We start from the raw sequence: 20428 nt of genomic DNA, 5'->3' as shown, positions 1-20428 counted from the left end.
GTGTGTGTGTCCGCCTGTCGAGTGCGATTTATATCTTGGGCGGGAAACTGAGCCTCTCAAGAGGCTCGTACCCCCGAGCCGCAGCTTCGGACGAGGCATCTCGCGCACCCCCATAGACTCGGTGGGGCCCCCATGGTTGACGGAACCTGCCCAACGAAGCTGGCGGTCTCGCCTCGGAGCTTGCTTAGGAGACCGGGTCGAGTGGCAGTATGGTAAATCGGACGGGAGCTCCGAACTCCGGCTTACTTGCTGACCAAGCTTGGACAGGACCGAACGTCTCGTTTTTATTTTTTTATATTTTTTTTTTTGTTCTCTTTGCCTTTTGCCTTTTCACTGCTTTGCCTACGCGGTGGCGTCCGTGTGACCGTTGTGAGCAGTAAGTCTCTCTTGAGAGGCCACGAGCGTGTCTGACCGCATCTAGAAGAGATGTGATTTTCCCCCCGGATGGAAAAATCGTACCATATGCGGTTTTGACCCTCCCTTTCCTTTCAATGATTGCAATCATTTGAGCCGTTCGATCAGGTGGAACCCAGCATAGGACTTATCCAATTTGATGGTGCGGATGAATTGGCCTCGCATGCATCGAGGTGGAGACAGCTCAAGAACGGCTCACTTTCCATATGGGAACGCACTCGCCATGTAAAGCCTAGGCAATGTCTAGATTCAAGTGATATGTGATGCAGGCACCTCTATCTGCACCTGCCAAGTATAGCTTACCATTTCATATGCATATGCCGTTGGATTTGGTGAATCTGATGTGAGACTTATCCAATTCAACGGTTCATATGAATTTTGCCTCGCTTGCATCAAATGGAGACTGCTCAGGAACGCCCTTGTTTCCGTTTGGAGATGTGCTTGTAAAACATACCATGTAAAGTTCGAGCAATATCTAGATTCAAATGATTACAGTGCATTTACTTGCCAAGTATAACTTAAAATTTTGTCACATACGCCGTTGGATTAGGTGAATCCAACGTGGCACTTATCCTATTCAACGGTGCAAATAAATTGATCTCGCATGCATAAGATGGAGACAACTGTAGAGCACCCTTATTTCCATTTGGAAATGTGCTCGCAAAACATGCCATGTAAAGTTTGAGTGATATCTAGATTCAAGTGATTTACAATGTAGGCACTTGCCAAGTATAGCTTGTGGGTTTTTTACATAAGCCATTGGATTAGGTGAATTCAACACGGAACTTATCCAATTCGACAGTGCAGATGAGTTGGCCTCGCATGATTAGATGGAGACAGCTTAAGAGCACCCTTGTTTCCATTTAAAAATGTACATAATGCCATGTAAAGTCCGAGCAATATCTAGATTTGAGTGATCTTCCATACAGGCACCTACCAAGTATAACTTATAGTTTTGTCACACATGCCATTGGATTTAGTGAATTCGATGTTGAATTTTAACGCATACGCCGTTGGATTAGGTGAATTCAATGTGGGACTCATCCAATTTAACAGTGCTTATGAATTTGCCTCGAATGCATTGGATAGAGCACCCTTGTTTCCATCTAGGAATGTGCTCTCAAACCTACCATGCCAAGTCCAAGCTGTACCTTAGTTCAAAAAAAAGAAAAAAAGTCCAAGCTGTACCTAGATTTGATTACAATGAGACACTTGCCAAGTATAGCTTATAGTTTTATTACATACATGGTAGGGTTAGGTGAAGAAACTTATCCGATTTAACGGTGCATATGAATTGACCTCATAGGCATACGGTTCATAAAAAATATTAGCAACAGTTTTGATTCCAACATGGCATAATCATAGTTCACTCACCGGGCGACACCCAAGTTGACATTAGACTTCTTTTAGAAAATATTCGGCTCTCTCTCTCTCTCTCTCTCTCTCTCTCTCTCTCTCTCTCTCTCTCTCTCTCTAGCCACTAGAGACCCCTCTCTCTCAGTCAATTTGAATTCCAACATGAAAAATTTGGCCCTCTCTCTCCAACAGAATATTAGCCGGGCCCCATCAAAGGTCATTTTCTCTCACGATCAATTTGAATCGAAGCGTGGGACTTTCTCTCTCCATTTTTTCGTTCAACTCCCTCCTATTCACTCTACCCTTGCATATGCAGATGTGGAGGACGAGGCTAAAGTGGAAGCGGTGGTGACGACAGTGTGGTTCGTTAGATAGCAGGCTCTAACATCGGTAGGAGAAAGAGTAGCGCAACAAAGGGCAAAGCGAATGGGAGGGACCTGAATGAAAAAATGGAGTGCGACAAAGGGCAGACCGAATGGGAGGGACCTAAATGAAAAAATGGAGAGCGACATAAGACAAAGCGAATGGGAGGGACCTGAATGAAAAAATGGAGCGCGACAAAGGGCGGAGCGAATGGGAGGGACCTGAATGAAAAAAAGGAGAGCCACAAAAGGCGGAGTGAATGGGAGGGACCTGAATAAAAAAATGGAGAGAGAAAATCCCATGCTTCGATTCAAATTAATTGTTAGAGAGAAGGATCTCTACTCTCTAGTGGGGCCTAGCTAATATTTTCTTGGAGAGAGAGAGGGCCGAATTTTTCACGAAATTCAAATTGACCGAGAGGGAGGAGTCTTTGGTGGGGCTCAAGAGAGAGAGAGAGAGAGAGAGAGAGAGGCCAGTGTGGGGTACTAGGCAACACATGTCGATCAATGAGTGAACTATGATTATGCCACTGTCGAATCAAAGTTGTAGCTAATATTTTCTCAACGGCTCATAAGGACACTTGTTCCATCATGAAATGTATGCACAAACATGCCATATGAAGTTTGAGCATTATCTAGATTCAAGTAATATACAATGCAAGCACCTGCCAAGTATAGCTCATAGTTTTTATGTCACCAATGGTGAGAGGGACTGACTTTGTCTACCAAGTAATATACAATGCAAGCACCTGCCAAGTATAGCTCATAGTTTTTGTGTCACCAATGGTGAGAGGGACTGACTTTGTCTACTTTTGTATCTCATGGTAACAAAATGCAAGAATTCCTCTTATTGAGACAAGTGATAAGAGGAAACTATAAAAATTCAAAATGGTTTCAATGCATATGATTCACACCCTTGGAAAAGATAAACCTAACACGAGACTTATCTAATATGATGGTGCATATGAGTTCGCATCGTGTGCACTAGATGTGGACTATATTCACTTGAAATGGGTGCACAAACACGCTATATAAAGTCTGAGTGAAGTCTAGATTCAACTAATACATAATACAGGTACTTGCCAAATATAAGTTATAGTTTAATTTCATTGATGGTAAGAGAAAACCTTTTCATCGAGACAAGCGATAAGAGGAAATTAAAAAGATATGGAATGAATCCAGTGCATATGACATACACCCTTGGATAAGATGAGCTTTATAAGGAGACTTACTATGCATATGAATTGGCGTGATATGCAGTATATGTGGACTATATATCCACTCGAAAGCACACTCATTTCATCTGGAAATGTGTGCGCAAACATGCCATATAAAGTCTAAGCAAAATCTAGATTTGAATAATACATAATGTTGGGCACTTGCCAAGAATAGCTTATAGTTTAATTTCATCGATGGGAAGAGGGACTGATTTTGTTTACTTTTAAATCTCGTAGTAACAGAGTGCAAGAATTTCTTTTATCGAGACAAGCGATAACAAGAAACTAAAAAAATTCATAAAAAATCTGATGCATATAATATACACTAGCGAATAAGATAGGCCTTATTAGACTTGCCTAATCTGACGATGCATACGAGTTTGCGTGATGTGGATTGGATGTGGAATATATCTGCTCCAGTGCACAATCGTACAATTTGGATATGTATATTTTAGTGTTTTTATTTCACAAATGGTGAGACCGATCAATTTCATCTAATTTCAAATGTCATAGTAATAGAATTCTAAACACAACGCGAATTGTGCAAGAGTTTTTGGGTCACCTGGTAAAATTTTAATCAACAAACAATTATTACTTTATATACCTTTTTTTATTAATCCTTTTGAAGTTTTGTGATGATATTTTGGACGCCAGATTGAGACGTGAAAATATCTATATTATAAAGCATGAGGTCGTTCTTCCAACGACAAGGTCGTTGTAGTATAGTGGTAAGTATTCCCGCCTGTCACGCGGGTGACCCGGGTTCGATCCCCGGCAACGGCGCCTTCTCTTTTGGAAATTCTCTTTTTTGCGTACATTTGGAATCAAACTAATCCCAACCAACAGAAAACGCCGGGTCCAACCGAAGTCTGAACAGGACATGGATAAGTTGCTTCGCCCAAATGATACCATTCCTGCGGGAACTCGAAAGTTATCTTGCTCTTTTGCTGCATATGTAGTTTTGTTAGGAAATCTCGCATAGCTCGAAAACAGAGATGCCAAAACGATGGCATCGGGCGAGCAGCGACGGGGCGTGCGTGAGATGGATAGTACAGCGCTTTCAATTGGAAAGGGTTTGGTTCGCTAAAATGTCCAATGCTCTAGAACAGTGAGTAGGGATATGATAGCCAAAAGCATTTCCCGCTTCATCCAATTTCAAGGTCGGAGCAATGTAGCCCGCTTGATAATCTAGCAGAATCTGGAACCAGTAACAGAAATGCGAAATGCGCAATGTCAATGATTAAGGACGAGAACGGCAAAGGATCAACCTGTTATACCTGCCTATTGATTGGCAGGCCGAGCGTAACCGATCAAACCTAAAACTTCATGATTCGAATCTAGTCAGACAGGGCACATCATGCTCGCGAAATTCACGTGAGTCGGGGAAGTATCAATAGAAGATTATTCTGTCATTAAAAGCAGAACAGGAGAAAAGGCCTTTGGATGTAACCTTATTTTTTACACATGCCAAAATACATCCCAGCAACCCCTACCTCCAAAATTACAAGTACCCTCTGCTTTTTTGTCAATTTGGACCAAACTAGGTCATATTCTAGAAGCAGCTACTGTGTCATACAATAAATATCAGGTATAGCTGCGACTTCCTAATTAACTGATGTTTACCTAGACAAACCTCTTTGGGGCTAAGATTTATTGCTCTAACCTAGAGAGGAATATGAATAACTTCATGTATATATAACCGTTCCAGGGAATCAGTAACACTGGTTAAAACAGAAGAAGAAGCTCCTCGACCTGGGCTCCATCTCGCCTGATGGGGTGTCGCCTGAGTTCTCCCTTGTAGCCATTAGAGCGCTTGTGCCTGGAGACTCCGGAGGTAAGACAGAATTTCTCGAGGCGAAAATGCGCTGCGGAATAACTGGCTCCGGCGGGGAAATAGTTGAAAGATAGCGAAGGAGCATCTGAATTATCTGACTAAAGCTGGGCCTATCATTTGGATCCTCTTTCCAACATGATGATACGATACAAGCTAGGTCCTCTGGCAGGTTATCTATGCTGGGCCGCACATTCTGAAATGGCACAACCAAAACCTTATATGACATTTCTAGCTGCAACTTATGGCAGGGCAATCTAGAATAGGGAAAAGCGGACTTCAACACAGTTCCTACCAAGCATCATTACATGATTGACAAAGTAACCTCATAAAAGGCATAATTGCCCAAACAATCCAATTATGAATGATTATCTAGCATTATGGTAATGAACTAAAAGGGAATTGACAGTCCAACGAAGCTGGCCTGAGTCCCCCTCTTTCCCTTTCTCTCTCTCCAAAGTGTACTTGCAGGTAGAAACCCTCTGCGTGTGTAAAGCGTGAATTGCAAATATAAATTAACAAAAGCGAAAGTTCCAGAATTTGATCGATCTTCTTGGTCCGTGAATTTCCTAAAGAAAGCTACCACCCACTTCATCTCCCACTTTTCCCAATTACTGAATTACCCACTGCACAAATGGAAGATTATCTAAATTGAGCAATATTAATGGCACATATCCTCAAGCATGTACTTCTCCTCAATATTCATCCTTTCAAGTTCATGAATTTGAATTTTCAATGTATCCTGGTGGCATGCATTAGTAACTGCAGTTTCTCGTGCATATAACCAACAATCTTATGGATCAAATGGACATAATCAATGATGCATCCAGAAAACAGTACCACCGCAATTATAGCTGATGCTTGCTATTTCATTATCTATAGATAAATCTAAATTAAGAGCTTCACGCCAACAGCCTTTCAGCTCAAACTTCAAGGTAAAAATCCAGGTCATGTATTAATTGGGCATAACTAACTTTTAAGATATGATGAAGACAGAATTGCAAAAACAAAGCCCATCTGTTCTTCACCTTCCTTTTTACTTCCCCAGAAGAAAACCACTTCTTACTGGGGAAAATTGATTACTTACACAAGGTAACTTAATGGTGAATAACGAGCGGTATCTCAAGATATAGTATACAGACAAAATTACCTTAAAAGCAGCTGCATATGCTGCCTGGAGATTAGACATGCCTTCGAAAGGAAGCTTGTTATGAATCAGCTCCCATAATACAATTGCAAAGCTGTAGGCATCCACCTTGTTATTGTAATGCTTCTTCTCTCCATGTCTCAGTGTGACTGTGCTATAAAGCTGTCCACATTCGTCGGTACATTTAGCACAACCAAAGAAGAAGCAGGAAAAGCATTTTGGAAAAGCAGTTCCAAATGTCTCAATAACTTACTTCTGGGGCCATCCATCGATATGTTCCAGTTTCAGCTGTCATCATCTCTGTCAGAGACTCTTCTCTGGCTAAGCCAAAATCCGCAAGTTTAACTGTTTTGAGGTCTGCAGTTAAGATCAAGTTCTCTGGAAAAGGAAAATCAGAAGTCAATAATTTGATCCATGATCCTTGATGAAACAGCAGCTGAATGTTTTTAGGCATGATAATTAAAATCCTTCCTAAATTTTGCCAGGCATCAATTATAGAGCACAGATTTCTCTCTATAGGAAAAGAAAACCGTAAACTTAATAGAAGAGCATCACGATGAAAAAATCGCACTGGGGATTATCAAGTACAGAACTGATTTTTTTAACCTTCCCTGAATAACTAGAGAAAAAGTGGGAAAAACACTATGAAATCTGTACCGGGTTTCAAATCACGATGTATGATCCCATGCGAGTGCAAGCACTCCATTGCGCGGGCAATGTCAAGTGCAAAACCAACCGCCACACACATGTCCACGGAGTTGGGTCGCATGTTGCGCAAGTACTTTCGCAGCGTTCCACCCAGCAGGAGCTCAGTGACTATAACCATGACAGGATCCTTACAAGCTCCAATAAACTGGCAACAAAAGATTACAACTTCTTCAACACACCGACCATAAAGAACTACGGCCCCAACCAATTCGTTCGAATAGCATCGAAAAACACACCAGAACCGCATAATTGCACCACTGTTCCACCACAAAACCAACTAACCTTGACTAAATTTTTGTGCTGGACTCTGGACAACATGGCAACCTCCCTCGCGAACCTCGCCTCTCGCTTGGCAACCTCTTCAGGCGTATCGCCCCTGTGGACAATCTTCACAGCAACCGTCTGGTTCTTATACCTAATCCCAGAAAACACAAAATCATAAAAGATTCACGAACGAACGGACCAAAAGCCAAAGAGCCGCGCGAATGCTCGCGCCTCTTCAGCTCCGCCGCAACTCAAAAAATCAGAGCGACATCAGAACACAAGCCTCCCCCCGGACGAGTTGACCGTTGACTTACTTGCCCTCGTAGACCTTGGCGTGCGCGCCTTCCCCGATCTTCGGCCCGATGAACAGGTGCTTGGGATCGATCAGCCACTTCCCCTCCAAATCGAACTCCCCGACCGAATAAAACCCGTTCCCAGATCCCATGCCCCTCGCGCTCTCTCTCTCTCTCCCTCTCTCTTAGATTGCTCTCGCCTCAGCTAGAACCGCAGTCCCGGCCGCATCACCCGCTCGAACCTCGACGCGAGAGCATCACCGACCGCCCGCGATCGAGACGTCCGCTGGGAATCCGCACGCGCGGCGGCGGCCCATGCAAGACGCCGGAGGATGAGGGGAGGGTGGGAGGTAGGGGGAGAAGGGGGTGCGCTCGGCGACCGGAGGAGCCGCGGCGGCGCAGATCCGAGGCGGCGGCGGCGGTAGCGGAGCTCCGGCGGAGGCTGCGGAGGCGCTCGGCTGGGGGGGGCTCCGAGCTCCGGCGTGTTCACCTATGGAGGTCGCGAAATGGAGATGGAGAGAGGATTTGGTTTGGGTTCATTCGTTGCGGACGCGTATATGAAGGGGGAGCCGCGGGAGGAATTAAGTCACTGTCAGAGATCAGTGAGTGTTTTGTTTTATTTTTTGCGTTTTTCTCCCCTTTTTTTTCTTAAATTAATACTAAAAAAAACTCCGCATCGGTATATTTACCACAGATTTACATTGTGTTAATTTCTATTACTAAATTAGATATCACATATTACTCTTCATTTATCATATATGCTCATGATATTAATCTAAAAATTATTTTAATAATTTAAATATAAGAAGAGATGGAGAAAAGAAAGCGTAGGGACAGGGGGCTGGAGAGAGTCAAAAAGAAGGCGGAAAAAGTCTAGATGCGTCAGGGAGGAGAAGATGGTGAAAGTAGCGTGACGCCATTGACCCCACGATGGGTCAAATCACCGCTCTTTTCACCGTCTGATCGGGTACGAGATCGACGGACGCGATGCGGCGGGTGCGATCGGACGGCTGATATAGCGGACTCGATTTAGTTCTTGCTGCGTATCACGAAAGCCCTCCCCCCAAAAAAAAAAGAACAAAGAAAGGCGAGACATGCTTTACTTTTTTCTGGAGTTGGGTCACGTGCTGTTGCAAAATCATTAAGGTTAGGGCACTGTGGATTCAATTTCGATTTGACATGTATTACTCGACAACGCAGTCTCTTATTCGTCGGTGTGCAATTCGATCGATTCGTGCGAATTTTGATTGCCCGAATGCCTTTTTTAGCGCCACACGTAATTCCAGCCGCCTATCGATGTGGACCATGGCTTATCTTTAAGTGTAAAATTATATATAAATTTATTTTAGACAAGGAGTGATCCGTACATAAATTCGAGAAACTAATGAGGAATAATTGTCTTTTGACGAGCTCAATCCTCAAAAAACGACACGGATAAAGATGGGGAGTGACTTTTAGCACTATTTGAAGTGTCCCGCATGTCATACCATTATAGTTGAAATTAGGGTTGCCATCTATTTGGCTCGATGACTCCAAAATTTTATTTTTCTCTAGTAAGTAACGTCATTCCTAATTTGAATTTAATGAAGAAATCTAAATGCATAATTATCAGGTTCTTAGAATTTTGATTGCGGTTTTAACTTCTTGCGCTGTGTTTTGGAATAGAGGAAAAATGGAGGGAATGAAAGTTTGGAAGGAAAATGAGAAACATTCCTCCCCTTCTCAAATACAGCAGGACATCATGTGCTCGTACTAATAATTACATGTTTGTGTCCGAATTCCTGTCCCTGGAGATGGTCCCTCTCGACCACTTTTTTTTCCAAGGACACAACCTCCAAATTTCTGTCCTATCTTGCAAGTCAAATGTAATTCACATCTAGAGGACACTATCGAGGTAGCCCCAGGACGGCTTTATTTGATTCATTGTATCTATTGAGAGATATAGAATTCACATATAAATGCTCAGGCCCCATCAGATTGGAATTCAAAGTTGGACAAGCTCAACTTTCTCATGTAAGCGTGTTGTCTAAACCAAATCTATTTGTGTTTTCTAACCTCTCAAGTTAGGGAAGGCCTGTCAGACGATCACTTTCAGTTATGACTTTTAAATTGTTACATACGACATGAATTTGGTAGACATTTAGGATCATCATAAAAATTGGAATGACTTGGAGGTGCCGGTGAAATCAAGGCCTAAAAGTCCGAAATTAAAAGGCAAACAAAATCCGAGTGGGATCGCATTGACTCGTTGCCGTATGATTAAATCCAATTCACACTGATCAAAAAGTCAAAGAAGAGTAACTTCAATTTGACTTGCTATTTGGTTCTTGTACTTTTCCCAGGGAAAATACAAAAATTAATAAAATCAATAATTGAAAATTTGGGGAGATGATTCGGAAGTACAGGAGGCGGCCAGCAAAGTCCACTGCTCGTGTCTTATCGAATGCTCCAAGTCGGACTGGACCCACCAAAGCCCCGCCCGCGTCGTGGGTCCCGCCTACCTTCCCCACCGCCGCGCCTCACCGACACGATTTTATATGCAATAAAATCACTTATTGGATATAAAAATATATATATTTAATGTATTTACGGACAGGGTTCTAGAATAAAGTATGGTATATGATTATGACTGAATAATTGATTAATTTGGTCGAGACATCTTCTAAGAAGGTGCCGGGGAAATTAACGATATATAATCGAGAAAAAAATCCATACAAAATCTTAATCGATACTGTTATTTATATATATATTTATTTATTTGAATAAGTCTATGTGTGTTTGACCGTTCATACATCCCTATCAATTTTAATTCAAGCATGGATTCGTATTTTGCACTAAAGTCGTGTCATATTAGAAATTTGTCACGTGCCATTCGAAATAGCAAAATTTGTTCGAGGATGTCTTTGTTGATAATGATAGACTAGGCTAGTAAGCCCTCTGCTAACCTGGTCTCTCCATGCTTCACATAACTTTTGAATTGTTAAGCTTGTGTTACACACAATGATATCTAAAATTACTTCTAAGTACATATATATTCACACACACACACACACATATATATATATGTATATTGATGGCCATGACCCGTTCCTTTACCCAATTTATCTCTTAATATAAGACCATTGAAGTCTTTTTTTTTTTAATTGGGATAGGTGAATTCTTATAGATCCACCCTCCAAAAGAACCGTATATATGATAATTTTTCATCGTCCCGCCCAAACAAGAGTCAAGTAAATCAAATGGATTCATATCCATAGAAAATAAATCCACATGTTATAAAACCTATAAAAATATCCTCACATATGTATTATTGATTTTATGTAAGAATATATTCATCGTATTCCATTTTTCAGAGCTGCAAATTACCCATTGCTATGAATTTAGTTTTTACGTGTAAATGCTCAAAATCTAATTAAGCTCACATAGTCAGCATAACAAGTGGTGCTTTAAAGCGTAAAACAACGATGGTGAAGTAAAAGGGCATATTGTTTTCGAGGCCTAAAGGAGTGCATTAAAAGGGTAAGAAGAAATGATTGGATGTAAAAAGATTTGAGGTAATTCTAACGTTGCCATTAACACCGTTGCTATACCACTAATGTAGCCTATTTGGGGTATGGGTGATAGAGCTCGACTTGGAACTGATCTTGATTGAATCTCCGACACTCTTGTAATGATCACAAGACAACTCTCGTCCAGCTCAGGACTCCTTTGGTAGTGGTGGCACTTAATCCACCTTTGAGTAATTTCATCAAGAACTCTCATAACAATCGAAGAAGAATATTGCATAGCCATCATACGATCTAGGGAAATCTATCATTGACTAAGCTTCCTTACACTAACCTTTCTTCTTGTCTTATGAATTGGATTTGAACCAGTCAAGTTACTTCCCTTCTTAGCAAATTGGGAGTGAGTTTGTCATCCTCCTCCTTATAAGAAAATATTGGGTGCAGTTGATGTAGCCATCTTGGCAATGCCAATGTGTCGCTTGCGGCCCACCTTTAAGAAAACTCGCAAGTCCCTCTCTCTCTCTCTCTCCTTCGTTTCTCTCTACTCATCATCGTTGCTTTTCTTCCTTTTCTTTTTGCCTTCCGAGGCCATGGACAATGCTCAATTGCATTGGCCAGCCATGGATGAGCCGCTCACAAGCTGTCGACACTCTTCCATGGCCATCGTCAATATCGTTCGGGCATGCTATTAATCCTCGGGTATCCATCTTTCCCATCCAGCCATGACGCTTGCGGCTAGCCATGGACGTACTAGAGCTGAAGCCAAAGCCGGAGGGGTGGCGCGGTAGCTCATTGGTCGAAATGAGAGCTTGGTTGTTCGTTGGGGGGAGAGAGAGGGGGCAAAGTTGAGAGCATCGAGCAAAGAGAGAAAGAGAGAGCACGTAGGACGAGTTGGAGCGGAAGCCATAAGGGCGGCACGGTGATTCATCGGTCAGACAAGGACTCGGCGGGAGAGAAAGGGGGCACAGTAGAGAGCGTCGAGCAAAGAGAGAGAATGCTGGGGAGAGAGAAGTGCCCGCTCAGTTCAATATTAGGCTCTGTTTGGTAATCATTCAAACAAGGTTAAATACTTATTCTTTATTTCTGGGAGTAGTTTGGGAATAGAATCGCGTTTGGTAAAATTTTTGTTTCCGATAATAAATTTAGAGTAGAATCAAGAATTAAAAAAAAATTGATTCTTATTTCAGGAACAAAAAAAAATAAAAAAAGTGGAACCATTTTCTCTCCTCCTCTGTTGCCGTTCGCCACTGGCCGTCGCTGCCGTCTGCCGCCGTCTGCCGTCGCCCGCAACCAACTCGACGAGCTTGCCAGAGGCAAGCCTAGCCACCGGCGAGCCTCGTCGGAGCTAGATGAGGCCCGCCTAGCCACTAGCAAGGCTAGGCCAACGAGGGCTGGCGACGCTCCGGTGAGGTCATCGGCCCTCGGCGACCGGCCTGAAGAAGAAGAAGAATAGGAGAAAAAAGAAAAATTATAAAAATTATTTAAAAATTAAAAGAAATTGATTTGAAACAGAATCAATGAGTACAATATCAAAGACAATTTTATTCCGAATCGAAATTTTAGACGGTTACCAAATGACTTAAAATCTTAGAATGCTGTTCTTGGGAACGAATAAAAAGAATAATTTTTTTATCGAATTTACTCCTTAAAGCAGAATTATTACCAAATACGCCCTTATTCGTCTGATATCTTGGCTCTACTTGCGACACGTGTCGCAATCTCAATGCCCATAAAATTTTTTGCCCCCGCACATCTGATTTCTCCCTCGTTATAGTCCCTCAGAGTCATGGCCATCTCCTGCTCTACTACGTGCATGCCAAAAAAAAAAAAAATTGGTCAAATACGTACATGTCAATTTGAGCGGGCACTTTCTCCCTCGTTGGCGGATCCCTAACGCTTTTTCTTTTGCTTCTTTGAGGGGTGAATATGACGGCTACTTTATCAGGTTTTGTCGATCAGGCCTATCTCCTTATTCCACTCGTCCAGCTCTCTTCACGAAATCATAAAATCAACACCGCAAAGATAGCTTATATTCTACCAATGAAATAAAATAAAATAAAAACGAAAGGGAAAGGGGCGACGATTTTAACCTATCGGGATTTAAAATGAAATTTATATTTGTCGCCCTCGAGTTACATATTGCGATTTTCTCATCTCATCCCCCGAAGTTAGATTTCTGCCTTTGGCATTTTCTTGTGCATCTCCTCGTTCCTCCCATAATCCTCATCCTTTTCCTCCCCAACAGACGCTCCATTAACTTCTCTTTCGCCCTCCAATCTCGCAACCGGGCAAGGCCATGTTTATTTGCTAAATTTATATAAAAACCTATGTATGCTTATGTATCAAGTGCAGGTTGATTTTCGCTGAATGTTCAAACTCTGTTCTAATGCAACTTTTGTGTGACTGATTTTATGGTTGGTGTATGTCTAATTCCATTGGTAAAAAGAGTACGACAGCTAACATGGATTCTAGGTAATCCATTAATAAGTTACCAACACAATTGGGAATTTAACAACTTTCAAACAAAATAAGATATTACTAATTTCTGCAAATTTACTACTAACTTTGCATTATAATTTATCAAACTCTTTGAATTGTTAAAAGGTTAATCAGTAAAATACCAACCCTATAAAAAATCTACCAACATTCCGGTAGATCAACAGATTAACCCTCCGTTTGAAATTACAATTATTGTTGGTAAAACACTAGCATTGCAAGGAATTCACTGACATCTCAATGAAACGCTTCTATAAAATTCTAGTTACTATGAGGAATTTACCAACATTCCATGAAATTTGCAATTTTATTGGCCTTTTCAAAATTTTATAAGCTCGAGTAGAAAAGCTACCATATTACATAAAATTTACAAATATTATAATAAATCAATAAATTACCAATCTTATGACAGATTTACCTAATATCCAAATTCTTTCCCTTCTCAAAAGTGTGGACCATTTTTTTTTGGCAAAAAGAAAATTCCATTAATTATCAAATTGATACATGAAAGGAAATCTCAAAAATTATATTAACAAAATAAACTCATAGATCTCCAAAAATCAAGCCGTTTTATCAAAGCATGATTGGCAGAGTTAAGCCCATCCTTCATGAACAATCTATGACGGGATCTAAGCGAAAATATCGACGACCAATCACCGAATCATACAGTACCATCAATGATATACACACGCCAAAATCTCTATCTATAATTATGACTTTGCCTTTCGACGGTACGTGTCTCAATTCGACATCCCCAACACTATCACCGCACAGAGATAACATAAACATGTTGAAAAATGTTAGATCCAACACATGTGAGAGCAAGTCATGTGGCCAATGCGAAGTGCCAAGACTTTGAGTGAAAAATCGTTGAACGAGTACATATTTGACACAAAATCTACTGTGAACACCATTGAAATTAGAAGCGAAGTATTTATTTATTAAAACTCCAAAATTTAAAATTAGATTGTAGAGAAAAGCTCTCAAATATAAAATCAGAAGAATTATGAAAGAAAACAAAAGGAAATAAAAGGAAAAGGAATTGGAATCTCCCCTCCAGGAGTGTAAGACACACAAAAAGATTTAGAGAGGGAGAGGGAAATCGTTCACGTCCTATGGCAATTTCAATTAACGAGTTGTGAGATGGGACAAAAGTGTGGACCATGAACTAACGACTTCATAAGCAATTTACTAAGGGCGCGTTTGTTTACGTTTCTATTCAAAAATTGTTCCGAGGAACAGAAATAGAAAAAACTATTTCTGTTCCAGGGAACAATTTTTGACCAGAAAGACGCATTTGGTAAACTTGTTATGAGAATAAAAATGAATAGAAACACGTTTGGTAAATTTATATTATTTTTTATTTCTTTTAATTTTTTAATATTTTTATTTTCTTTTTCTTTTTTTCTTATTTTAGCCGGTCGCCGCCTCGGCCATGGCTAGCGATCGGCCGACGAGGGCTAGCGGCCTCGTCGTGGTTGGGCGAGGCTCGGCCCGCCTTGGTCGGGCGAGCTCGGGCTCACCCAGATCCGGCGAGGCCGAGTTGGCCGGTGGCTGGGCGAGCTCAATCTCGCCGGGCCGGCGACCCTCCGCCAAGGTCGCCAGCCCTTGACGGCCGATCGCCGACCATGGCCGAGGGCGATCGGCCAAAGAAAAAGAAGAAAAAAAAGAGAAGAAAAGAGATGAGAGAGAAAATATGTTATTCAAAAGTGTTTCTAGAACAAAAATAATTTTTTATCGTTTCTTATTTCTGGTCTAATTTTGGTCCCAGAACAAAAAAATAGGTTTTGAACAAAAACCCAAACAAATGCGTTTTTGTTCTTTTTTTGTTACCGGGAACAAAAAAAACAATAAATCTATTCATGAACAAAAAAAAAGAAATGCAAACATGCAGGCCCTAAGGGTGCATTTGGTAACGTTTACATTCAAAATTTGTTTTGAAGCAGAAATAGAAAAACTATTTTGCTCCACGGAACAATTTTGAATAAAAGAAGGCGTTTGATAAACTTGCAGGAATAAAAAATGAACGTAAAACACGTTTGATAAATTTATGTTCTTTTTTTATATTTATTTCTTTTAATTTTTTAATTTTTTTCTTCTTTTGGCCGTCGCCGGCCTCGGCCATGGCCAACAACCCGGCCGACGAGGGCCGGTGGCCTCGCCTTGCCCGCACCGGCGAAGTGAGCCTCGATGGTTGGGCGAGCTCGGGCTCGCCGGATTTGGAGGAGCCCGAGCTCACCCAACCAAGGCGAGGCCGAGCCTCACTAGGGGCCGACGATGCTCGGCCTCGCTAGGGGCGACGATGCTCTAGCGAGGTCACCGAACCTCGACGGCGTCGCCAGCCCTCGACGGTCGGTCGCCGGCCATGGCCGAGGCCGGCGACCGGCCAAAGAAAAAGAAGAAAAAGAAAGGAAAGATAAAATTTGTTCTTAAAAATTGTTCAAAAATTGTTCAAAGGAACAAAAATAGAAAAAACTATTTCGTCGGGGAACAATTTTTAATAGAAGAAGGCGTTTGGTAAACTTGTTAGAAACACGTTTGGTAAATTTGTGTTCTTTTATTTATTTATTTATTTTAATTTTAAAATTTTTTTCTTTTTTTCTTTTTTTGGCCGGTTGTCGGCCTCGGCCATGGTCCGCAACCGGCCGATGAGGGCTAGCGGCCTCGCCGGGCCACCGCTAGGCCGAGCCTCGCCGATGGTCGGGCGAGCTCGGGCTCGCTAGATTTGGGCGAGCCTCGGCTCGCCCGGCCAAGGCGAGGCGAGCCTCACCAAGGGCCGATGACGCTCTAGCGAGGTCGCCGAACCTCGACGGCGTCGCCAACCCTCAATAGCCGGTCGCTGGCCATGGCCGAGGCCGGCGATCGGCCAAAGAAAAAGAAAAAGAAAAGAAAAAAAAAGAGAAGAAAAAGAGAGGGAGAGAAAATTTGTTCTTAAAAATTGTTCAAGAGACTTATTTTTCTTTTTTCGTTTGTTCCAAATGTGTTTAAGAACAAAAAAATAGATTTAGAACAAAAATGCAAAAAAAAATTTTCCCTGAAACAAAAAACAGAAATTTTGTTCATAAATAGAAAAAAAGAACGTTAACAAGCAGGCTTAATTATCCCAAATAAATCAGTCTAATTTCTTTGAATGTTCACGAGCATGGTTAGCAAAAAACACCATTTCTACAAGGAATTTGCCAAAATCTTATTAAACAAGCAAGTTACCAACTTCATCCAAATTTCCCCAAATTACTATGTTATAATGAATTCCGTCATGTTTATGTTGTCAATGAGCTAGAGTTTTCATGGAAGTCTCGCGTCGTGGGTTATGCCGAGGAGGGAAGCGCTGCTTCGATTCATCGAATCGTGCGAGGACGGCAGGCATCTCGCTTCGCTGCACGCGCTTCTGCTGAAAACGGGAGTTGCCCATGATCCTCGCTACGCCACCAAGCTCACCACTTCTTTGGCCAAGTACACGTCCGTTGAGGACGCCCGGAGGCTGTTCGACGAATTGCCTCACAGAAGCGTCTACCTCTGGAACTCTATCCTCGGGAGCTACTGCAAAGAGAGGCGGTATGAGGAGGCGCTGCGTCTCTTCAGGCGAATGGTGTCGGACGGAAAGAGCGCCGAAGGGAAGCCCGACAACTTCACCGTTCCGGTGGCCTTGAAGGCGTGCGCGGGCCTGCGAGTGCTGGAATATGGCGAGATGGTTCATGGGTATGTGAAGAAGAACGGCGAGGTTGATCTGGACATCTTCGTGGGGTCCGCTTTGATCGACTTGTATTCGAAATGTGGGCGTATGGGTAGTGCCTTGAAAGTGTTTGGAGAGTTTCCGAGGCCAGATGTAGTAATGTGCACCTCTATGATCACTGGGTACGAGCACAATGGTTCTCCTGTCGAAGCTCTGCAGCTTTTCACTCGAATGGCGAAGACTGAGGGTTTTGGTGCCGACCCAGTAAGTCTTATTACTGTCGTTTCAGCTTGTGCGCAGTTGTTAAATCTTAAGCTTGGAAGTTCCGTGCACGGATTTATGTATCGGATGGGTTTTGATGCCAACTTATCTCTTCTAAACTCAGTCTTGAACTTATATGCAAAGACAGGTTCCATCCGTTTGGCCACGAATTTGTTTAGGAAGATGCCAAGGACAGATGTTATCTCGTGGAGCTCTGTAATCGCTTGTTATGTTTGCAAAGGCACTACTGATGAAGCATTAAACCTTTTCAATGAAATGATCGAGAAGGGTTATGAACCAAATGAAGTTAGTGTAGTTGGTGCCTTACAAGCTTGTGCTGCGGGATGCAACTTGGAAGGGGGTAAGAAAATCCATGCATTTGCTTCAGAGAAAAAAATAGAGCTAAATGTATCGGTCTCAACTGCTATTGTTGACATGTACATGAAGTGCTCATCTCCTGATGAAGGGTTTGATCTCTTCCATAGAATGCCTAACAAAGACGTTGTTGCTTGGGTCACTCTGTTGAGTGGATGTGCTGAAAATGGAATGGCATACAAGTCCATGGATGTTTTCCGCAACATGCTAGCCAGTGAAATTGTTCCTGATGCTGTTGCAATTGTCAAAATCCTCGCAGCTTGCTCTGAGTTGGGAATTCTTCAGCAAGCCATTTGTCTTCACAGTCACTTAATTAGAAGTGGCTTCAGCAATAACATGCATGTCGGAGCTACTCTTTTGGAATTATACTCAAAATGCGGTAGCTTGGACAATGCAATCAAAGTTTTTGATGGCATGTGTGAGAAAGATGTTGTCATCTGGAGTTCAATGATTGCTGGTTATGGAATTCATGGGCAAGGAAAAGAAGCTTTGAGACTATTCGACCAGATGACGAGAAATTCATCAGTGAAGCCAAATAATGTGACATTCCTCTCCTTGTTATCTGCTTGCAGCCATTCGGGTTTGATTGAAGAAGGAATAGAAATGTTTAACAAGATGGTGCACAAATACCATCTGAAGCCCGACTCAGAGCATTATGGTATAGTTGTCGATCTTCTTGGTCGCGTTGGACAGTTGGATAAAGCCATAGAAGTTATTAGAAAGATGCCAACTCTGGCTGGTTCCCATGTCTGGGGAGCTTTGCTTGGTGCTTGCAGGATTCATGATGATATCGAGATGGGGGAGCTTGCAGCAAGCCATCTTCTCCAGCTGGATCCTGATCATGCTGGATACTACGTTCTGTTGTCAAACATATATGCTATGTACGGGAAGTGGGATGATATGTCAAAAGTTAGAAGTCTGATTAAGGAGAAGAAGTTGAAGAAAGCATTTGGGCAAAGTGTCATTGAGGTGAAGAATAAGACGCATACCTTTGTAGTTGATGATAGATCCCACCAGGATTCTTCGAAAATTTTTGAACTGCTGAGGAGCTTGGAAGTGAGAATGACAGAGGAAGGTTATGTTCCCAAAGTGGAAGTTCAATTAAATGGCACAGAGGAGTTCTGCTGAGAAAGCAAAACATGGTCGGCTTTGATAGACGTCTCGGTGCCATTCTTGCTGCTAGTCTAGATAATTGCCCGAAGGCCTCATGTTCTGCAGTGGATATGACAACATTCACTTCAGATAGGCCTTCTAAGCGACTAGACTTGCAGACCCCTGGCAGTGTCTCTACTGATACAGTTGCCCATGCATTCAATTCTCAGTTCACTGCAGAACGGTTTCAGTCACAAGATGATGTTTGCTGATATGCCCTTCAGCTGGACTTCAGGTAGGTGGCAGTGTTTGTCAATTCCTTCAATTTAGATGATTTTGATCTCCTCCCCCCCTCTCCCTCCTTCCAGATTAACATCAAATTTTCCGTCCTCATCTAACTTTTCAGTTGCATTTCTCCAGATTTCAATTTGCAATGATCCATGCCTTGAGCCTTTTTGCAAATTGCGGAGCTGTCACAAGGACTTTGTTCCCTGTAGAAACTCCTTTGTCCAATCTTTTGCCAGTCTCGGATGTTACTTTTAGTCTGGAAGATGAGTAATGAATCGATTGCCTCCTCCTGATTGTTGCAGAAACGGCCGAGAGTGCTTTTCAAGCATTTCCATCCGAAACCACATATTATTCTCTTCCCATGGGTCTTCATCTCTCACTGGTTTCAGATATCAAGAATCCCCTGGGACGCAACTTTTTCTCTTTCAGTGCCAATTCATGGAGACTGGATCTTAACTCACCGAAAGTACAGTAGTTTTGGAGTCCAAGCATCAGAGAGATTGAACGAGACATCAATTGCACTAACATCTTCATTCTTTCCTTCTAACTTGTGTATTACGGGGCATGATTAGATATGGTACCTGTACTGTATGTGCACCATGCTGTCAATTTTGGCAGTTAAAACCGTCAGCACACACTTAGCCCACAGCATTAGAGATACTGATCTTATACACTTTGTTCTACTGATTTTCCTCATGGATTCTGTGGAGACATTATGGGCTTCCGGCTAGCGTTTTGTTTGGAAGAAACCTTTTCTGCTGTTCTATTCAATGGCAAAATGATGGTCTTGCCAAACTATGTGGCCGATATGTGGTTTCCTAATCTGTTCTTCTTTAAATTAAGGCCGTCCGTTTCCTAAGCCATTATGGACAGAGCATGAACCGTAGCTTTCCCCCATCCAGCACGTTCCTGCACCGAACCAATTCATGATGGACCGGATGAATTTCAGCAACGGATCGTGTGGGTTCCACGTGGAATTGACGGCATCTAACGGTCGTGGCCACCAAAAGCCCCATGCACGCACGGAATGAAACTGAAAAAAGAAAACATTCAGCTAGTGATTTCTTTTTAAATTTCTCCCAACCACCTCAATTGCGATGCACTGATGAAAAATTACAAGCGAAGTCACAGTACCAGCAATAATG

At 42.2% G+C, this 20428-nt stretch overlaps 2 protein-coding genes and 1 non-coding gene across 3 annotated transcripts; 2 read left to right on the top strand and 1 right to left on the bottom strand.

Moving 5' to 3' along the window:
- The first annotated feature begins 4060 nt into the window (after positions 1-4060).
- On the top strand, positions 4061-4132 carry TRNAD-GUC. Its single transcript has one exon. It is a non-coding gene; the product is annotated as a tRNA-Asp (tRNA).
- A 605-nt stretch (positions 4133-4737) lies between these two features.
- Positions 4738-8077, bottom strand: LOC104422649 (serine/threonine-protein kinase STY13). Its single transcript, XM_039303381.1, has 6 exons — positions 7614-8077; positions 7318-7450; positions 6985-7180; positions 6581-6705; positions 6331-6489; positions 4738-5376 (listed from the first exon to the last, which is right to left on the bottom strand). Exons 1-6 carry the CDS (start codon positions 7742-7744, stop codon positions 5062-5064), a joined length of 1059 nt encoding a protein of 352 aa, XP_039159315.1. The 5' UTR covers positions 7745-8077; the 3' UTR covers positions 4738-5061.
- An 8619-nt stretch (positions 8078-16696) lies between these two features.
- On the top strand, positions 16697-20032 carry LOC104422648 (putative pentatricopeptide repeat-containing protein At3g01580). The gene is made up of 2 exons (XM_010035033.3): positions 16697-19290; positions 19416-20032. The coding sequence occupies exon 1, from the start codon at positions 16905-16907 to the stop codon at positions 19029-19031; it is 2127 nt and encodes a 708-aa protein (XP_010033335.2). The 5' UTR covers positions 16697-16904; the 3' UTR covers positions 19032-19290; positions 19416-20032.
- The last annotated feature ends 396 nt before the right edge of the window (positions 20033-20428 follow it).

Source organism: Eucalyptus grandis, chromosome 10, assembly GCF_016545825.1.
Source record: "Eucalyptus grandis isolate ANBG69807.140 chromosome 10, ASM1654582v1, whole genome shotgun sequence".
Classification (NCBI taxonomy): Eukaryota; Viridiplantae; Streptophyta; class Magnoliopsida; order Myrtales; family Myrtaceae; genus Eucalyptus; species Eucalyptus grandis.
This window is presented reverse-complemented; position numbering and strand designations above follow the sequence as displayed.